General features: G+C 32.9%; 1 protein-coding gene across 1 annotated transcript; it reads right to left on the reverse strand.

Moving 5' to 3' along the window:
* Positions 1-239: 239 nt before the first annotated feature.
* LOC127127111 (uncharacterized) lies at positions 240-2,890 on the reverse strand. The gene is made up of 6 exons (XM_051056229.1): positions 2,716-2,890; positions 1,897-2,435; positions 1,364-1,556; positions 1,216-1,280; positions 791-1,001; positions 240-654 (listed from the first exon to the last, which is right to left on the reverse strand). The coding sequence occupies exons 1-6, from the start codon at positions 2,812-2,814 to the stop codon at positions 385-387; spliced, it is 1,377 nt and encodes a 458-aa protein (XP_050912186.1). The 5' UTR covers positions 2,815-2,890; the 3' UTR covers positions 240-384.
* Between the last annotated feature and the right edge of the window lie 4,768 nt (positions 2,891-7,658).

Raw genomic sequence — 7,658 nt, forward strand, 5'->3', positions numbered from 1 at the left:
GAAATTTTTTAAAAAATCGGTTATTATCGTATTTTATTTCGAAAACATGGTTATTTTAAAAAAAAAATCCACATTACAACCCCAAAAATATCATGGCCAATAATAACTTAGGTTTCTAGTATTTGCAAATACTTTACAAATCCTCTCCACCGAAACCGGCCAATCTCCATAATCAGCATAACCAGCCTATTGAATTTGAGTTCTCTATCTCAAAATAAAATTGCACTATTATGACATCATTAATCCAACAAACAAATATGGTCTAATTGGTATTATTATTATGTATACATCTTATAATATAATATATAATACTCTTCTATTTCTTCTTCTTTTCTTAATGTTAAAATAAACTCTGTTCAAAAATATTAACTACTCTTTTTTTCCTTATTGTTCATCATAAGAAGAGAACATTCTACATGGAGTTGTGTGACTTGGTGACTTAACCATAGAATCAACCATAAACTTCCTCCACAAACCACCTGTTGGACATGCCAAATTCTCAGAACAAACCTCAACAGCATTTGGATGTATGATTGGCTCAAATCTCAAAAGCTTTGCATATTCAGTCAATAGATGTAACATATAATCATACACAAACGTCATCTTTACATTCTCTTCAACAAATCTTGTCCCTTCTCTGCCAATTGCTTTTGCCTATTGAATTATGCAATATAACCAAATTCATATTAGAGTATGTTGCTGGAAAGAATATACTATTCTGATCACTATTATAAGTAAATATTCTTTTTAATATATAAGTTATCCAATAACATAAGGGTCTATAAGTTACCTTCTGTGGATGAGTATTGCCCCAATCTACAGCATACTTAATGTCTTGACATATACTTTGATCACTGATGGGCCAGAAGTGCTTATAAGGTACTAGACTTCTTGAAAAGAAATCATAATATCTAGGCTTTATGAACAGGGTCATTGAGTCACATGCTAATATATATTTTTCACTCACTGACCATGATATCCCCTCCACATAAATCTTGTACCTTCACATAAAAAGTAACACAAAAAATGGATCAATTTACTCAATGACAAACCGGAGACTTAGATTTGTTAACTACGCATACAGTTAGAACTCCGGTCGTCGATGTTCTAACTGTGTGAGTGTATAAAATTAGTGACTCTGACAAATCTAAATCTATAAAAAAAAATAGAAAGTTGAAAAAAGAGATGTAAGAAAATTTTTAGATACTTAATTACCTATGTGTACATTGATCTTCAAGTTTTGTGTTCTTGAAACCTTGTCGAGTTTCATTATTCCAATGCTAAAAACAAACAATGTTAACTACATTAAGATTTGACAAATTGTGATCATATTATTCATTTGACATATTATATATTTAGTTACCACTGGATATACACGAGCATTCCAATCTTGCTCATCTGTGACATTACATGTGCTGAGAGTTCGTCTTGCATAGGACAAATATGAGTTTCCTTTCCAAAAAGCATAGGGTATCCTATCCTTCCATTGGATCTTCTTGCTACTTTCTTTTATGTCCTTCAAAACTTTCTCCCATGGTTTTATTGCAGTCTCAGCCCTTTAAATTCAAACAAAACAAATTAGTTTAGAGAATCTCTGCAATCTTAGTCAATATTTGAACTAATGGTGACATTGACAGAATCACAGAAGTGTCAGAGCTTCAACAAAATTATTGGGTCACCATGATTTTGTTAAACTCGACGTCAATCCAATCATATACCAAAAATATTAATAATTTAGATAATCTCTACGATCTTAAACGAGTACATATTTGAATATTGGCAGAATCACGATGTGCCACATCTTTAACAAAATCATTGTGTCGTAGTGATTTTGCTAAACTCGACTTGAATCCAAACATGTAGCGAAAATGTTAGTAATTGAATGTAAATACTTACCAACCCCAATAGGACCAATCAGGAAAAACAATATCAAGAGAATCTTTCTGTCCACAATAACTAAAAATAGGTGGCGGTGTCACACTTCGAAATTGTTGTTTATCCAAAACAGTATGATCACCTGTCTCAAACAATAGTTCCAAATCAGGTACTCTCCCCGGATACAACCTTAAAAGCTGTACTATTCCCCATACACTATACAAATCCCTTGTTTGATATGAATCTCCATAAGCTTCTACATAAGCTTTTCCTTTTTTAATCACAATTCTAAGCTGTGAAATGTTTAATCCTCTTTCCATCATTTCCCTTGTGATTCCTGTGTTCTTCCATGGCTTCAGATCTTCATGAATCCATCTGAAATACTCTGGACATGTTAATGACGATGAATGTTGTTGATCGTGATGAAATGCATGAACTAGGGAATTATCCTTTGGGCATGTTTTTGTCTGGTTTCCATTGAAGCAGTTCAATTTGAACTTGGTTTGGTGTCTATTGATGAATCTAATTGTATTGGAATGAGAAGTGCTTCTTATTTTGAACTGATCAAACACAACAAGTAAAATAAATTATTATCTTGTCTAAAAAAACAAAACTGCTCGCAACGACATAGACTAATACTGATGTGTGCCCTAATACAGGACTTCTTTCGCACTCAGGACTATTTCTTACCATCTCATACAAGTGATCTTGAGTTGATTATATTGATTGACAAATAAATAATGATATAAAAAATGGTGGCATATAATACAATAAGAAGCATGAAGAGAATATTGTAAGTATTAAACTCAATGAGGAAGAAGATGAAGATCATAAACTTACAGGATCATGATGATGGTTGATGTAGGGATTCCGATAAATTAAAAAGAGAAAATATATGAAGAAAAAAATTGTGCTGAATACAGCCCATCTTTTCACCATGCTAAATTTATGGTTCACAAAACATTCAAACCATATGCAATAAGTCAGCAATGGAGTCCACTCTAATGTATCATCAAAATTCAGAATTATATATATATATATATATATATATATATATATATATATATATATATATATATATATATATATATATATATATATATATATATATATATATATATAAAGTGTTTTTTGCACCAAACAAATAATAATGTTAAGATGCTTTATTTTGATTAGTAATAATTATATATGAAAATATTTCCTTTCCATAACAATGTTTTTCGTTACGTTGAATAGAATAATTTTCATTTTGTCAAAAATGAAAGAAAGAATACTTTCCATATTTTAATGATTCTTTTTTATGACCAAATTGTAGTCAAAGGAAGCAATAAAATAATTAAAATTATTTAATTGGTAAAACAAATTAAATAAATATTTTATATTTGTATTTGTTTATGTATATTTCGGGTCGATCCAACAACATTTATTATATTTGTGTATTAATGCAAACAAAATAGTGAAATTTATAAATCATCCACATTTAAAAAGAAAATTATTAGTTGATATTATATTAATAGTAAAAAATAAGTTTTTTAGATATCATATTAATTGGTAAAAAATCAAACTATTAGTTGATATTATATTAGTTAGTAAAAATTTAAATTATCAGTATATATTATATAAATTATTTATATTTTTTTTCAAAAAATTGTTTATAAAATTTTAAAACTAATATAAATCATGATCGTTTAGTTTGATTATCAAATTTTATTTATTTATCTTACTTGATCTAATAGCTAAGATTTATCAATCTCGTAATTAAAAGGTTATCGATAGATTCCTAAAAAGGCTATCAAGACCTAATTTGGATGGGGTAGTGTTGGAGGAGTTACCAGCAGAAGATAGAATCTATCTGCACCTTTTACTATTGAAGAGATTAAAGAGGTTGTTTAGAATTGTGATGGCAACAAAAGTCTTTAGTTTTGCTTATTGTTGGGAATCATTGAAGGAAGATGTTTTTAGGTTTGTTCGTGACTTTTATACTAAGCCTAAATTAACCCCCTGAGTCTAAATGAGTATTGGCTCATTTGTCTTGTTGGCTGCCTCTCTAAAATCTATCAAAAATCTTAGCTTCGATACTTAAAAAGGGTTATATGGAAGATTATATCATTGAATCAATCTACTTTGGTTCCAAATAGAAACATTTTGGAATGATGATGGTGAATGAAAGATCATGCTTATGACTAAGAGAGAGAAGAGAGAATGTTTGGTTTTAAAAGTGGATTTTAAGATGGCGTATGATAACGGGAATCGGAGTTATTTAAGATAATTGTTTAAAAGATTGATCTTTGGAGAGAAAAGAAAAGTCTGGATGGAAGCTTATCTTTTCAACAGTTTGTTGGTGTAAGTCCTAGAAGCCAATATTTTTTGTACTTGTATCGAATTATTTATTAATAATAAAAGGCATTTTCTTTATTATGGTTGATTAATAAAGTCCCTAGAATAGATAGTCCGTTTAATGTATTAAGTGTGACTTAATCATGAGAACACATTAAACATAAGGACACTATTCTTAAAGTATCCGTAGTCGAGCTTTAATGTGAAGTGGGATAACATTAAAGCATTAAGACTATTATGTTTGTAGACTGATGATCACATCTCATGGATCATGGATAAAGAGTTATCAAGTCTTAAACATAGGTATGAATATTAGGAGTAATATTTATACCGGATTGACCCGCTATGAGAATACTATATAGAAAGCTATGCAAAGTGTCATAAGTTATTCTCATGGTGATAATAGTGTATACCACTCTTCGACCTGAAACCACTATGGATCCTAGATGTAGAGTCGAGTGCTTTATTGCTGATCCAACGTTGTCCGTAACTGGATAACCATAAAGACAGTTGATGGGTACTCCACGAAGCATGCTGAGGGACATGAGTGTCCTAGATGGAATTTGCCAATCCTGCGTAACAGGATAAATGTCTATGGGCCCAATATTGAACTGGACAAGGGTGACACGGTCTATACCTTGTGTTCAATATAGACATAAGGGCAAAGGGGTAATTATACACATAATTATTATCACAGGAGGTTTTGTCAGATCACATGACATTTTCGTGACTTGGGTAGCAGTGATGTGTTGCTAGATACCGCTCACTGTTTATTATGTTAAATGCGTGATTTAATATAATTGCCAACGTCGCGAAAACCTATAGGGTCACACACAAAGGACGGATTGATGAGAGATAGAATAATTAAGGAACATCGTAAGGTACGGTGTACTTAAGCAAAATACGAAATATGGTAAGGTACCAAATACTTAAGTGATTTTGGCATATTATGAGATATAGGCCAAAATGAACTTAAGTGGGCTTTTTGGCTTGAAGCCCACACAAGTGGTTCTATAAATAGAGCTCTTGTGCAGAAGCTTTGTATGGGAGTACAACACAACTGAAGAGTTGGAATTTCGTATCTCTCTCTCACTCAAAGCCTTCATTCATAACAGCTAGCACTGCGATTGAAGGAATCCGTTCGTGTGGACTGAGTAGAGACGTTGTCATCGTTCAACGTTCGTGATCGCCCCGTGGATCTGTATCAAAGGTTTTGATCATTATCAGAGATCTGCACCAAAGGTTTGAATCGCCACAAGAGGTAACGATTCTATCACTGATCATGCCCATTCGTAAGGATCACTAAATGGAGAATTTTTTAAATTCCGCTGCGCCTTGGATGACAATTCTCCTACACAGTTCAATGTCTATTTTGGTTAATGGAAGAGTTATTGAGGATTTTATTGGGTGTCCCCTTTCCTTTTTTTCATTGTTATGGAGGGCCTATCGACACTAATGAAAAAATCGGCGAACTCTGGTGTTTTTAATGGTTTTCAGGTGAACGAGAATCTGAGTTTTGAGATACTTCAGTTTGCAGATGACACTGTTATTATAGGGGAAGGATCTATGAGCAATTTGTGGAGTGTATGTTGAGGGGATTTGATGCTTTCCGATTTATGTGTTAATCTCTTCAAGAATGACATTTATGGGATAAATGTGAAGGAAACTTTCATGCAGGTTGTCTCATCTTTTTTGTGTTGTTGCAGGGACAAATTACCAATTAAATTGTGAGACATTGTATCGAACTCTATTTTGGTCGAAAGGTAGCTTCTTGGTTCGACAATCCGACATGATTATTAGCATGTCGTTGAAGTCTGTTCACATGTTATAGTCGAAGTATGTTAGGATTGTTAGCATGTCGAATTAGGCATGTTTGTTATGCCCAATTGTTTAAGCTAACTTGTTTTCTAAGTTAGCTTGTGTAATGGGCTTGTGTATAAAAACTCATTAGTTTCGTGTGTTAGTTTTCTTATAAATAACATACTAGTCTATCATCATTGTATAACGTAAATCCTAATTAGGGTGAGAGAAGTTATTTGCTATTTTGTAACACTTGTAATCTTGTTTCAAAGAAAAAGTAAATAATCGTAGTTTATAATCAACTTGTTGGGTTCTTCTTACTTCCTTTTTTTTCTACCCTTGTTGGTTTCTTACCTATCAAGAAAATGATTATACTTTGTTATTCAAATATCTTTTTCACAACAAATTGGTGTGGAGAGCGTGGAAAAGATACGGTCAACAAAGTATGAGATTGAAAAGTTCACCAAAGTGAACGATTTCGGTATGTGAAACTTGAAGATGAAAGCCCTACTGGATCAACAGGGTTGTTTAGAAGCGTTGAAGGGAGTCAAAGCCAAGGACATTGCATTAACGGACAAAGAAAAAACGACTATGATAAAGAAATCCCACATGGTCATCTTATTAAGCCTTGATGATCAGTCACCATTTATGCTAGGTATTTCACTATTTAACCGTAAATAAGTCAGGTAAACTGCGTAAACTGAAGCATTTTTAGTTAGATATAAGCTCAATTCTATAATATGAAGTGTGTTGTTACTTATGAATTTCTTGAGGATATTTTACACTTTTGGGTATGTTAGCAAGTAAAAAACTAGTCTGGAAGCTCAGGGAATCAAACGTCAGATGCGAAATTAAGCCCGAGCAAGAAAACGGAAGAAAAAATCAATTCATGAAGAACTTGTTGTCCATACGCGTATGGCCTTACATGATACACGTATGGACCTTCCCAGTACGCGTAGCATACGCAAATGACCAGAGGGGGTGAAAATCAAGCAAAAAGACAAGCTTCTGGTGATACGCGTACCAAACTGGTGATACGCATACCAGACTGGGCAATACGCGTACCAGACTGGGCAATACGCGTATCAGAGGCTGTCTTACGTGCGATACGCGTACCAGACTAGGCAATACGTGTATCAAGCCCAGAATCAGGAAAAGCCCAACTGAACAGCTATTTAGAGGGGAGAAAATGATTTTTCAAGGGTTAGACGATTTTGGAGAGAAAAAAGACGCGTTTTGAGAGCTGGAGACTCTACGATTTAAGATTGATTCCTCACGAAATTCTGTAATGACAACAATGTTAATCTTTGTTTTTATTTCGATTATGAGTAGCTAAACCCCCCATTGCTAGGGGGGTGACCCTGATTCTGAATGTGACAGATTTTATGTTTATGAGTGCATTGACTATTTCTTCTTTTCCATTGATTTGTTCTTATTACCGTTCTTTATGCTTTATTCGTCGGACCTACGAATGATGATTAATATGAATAGTTTAAGCTGGACAACGATTATTCATTGATCTGGATAAGAACTTTGGATAGTAAAAATAACCTAGGACTAGGGATTTTCTATCTGACCGGTAATTCTTGATATTTGAATGCTTGAGTATGAACTTAATTATTTATGGACATAGTAATTAGGTTACA

Source organism: Lathyrus oleraceus, chromosome 3 (assembly GCF_024323335.1).
Source record: "Lathyrus oleraceus cultivar Zhongwan6 chromosome 3, CAAS_Psat_ZW6_1.0, whole genome shotgun sequence".
NCBI lineage: Eukaryota > Viridiplantae > Streptophyta > Magnoliopsida > Fabales > Fabaceae > Lathyrus > Lathyrus oleraceus.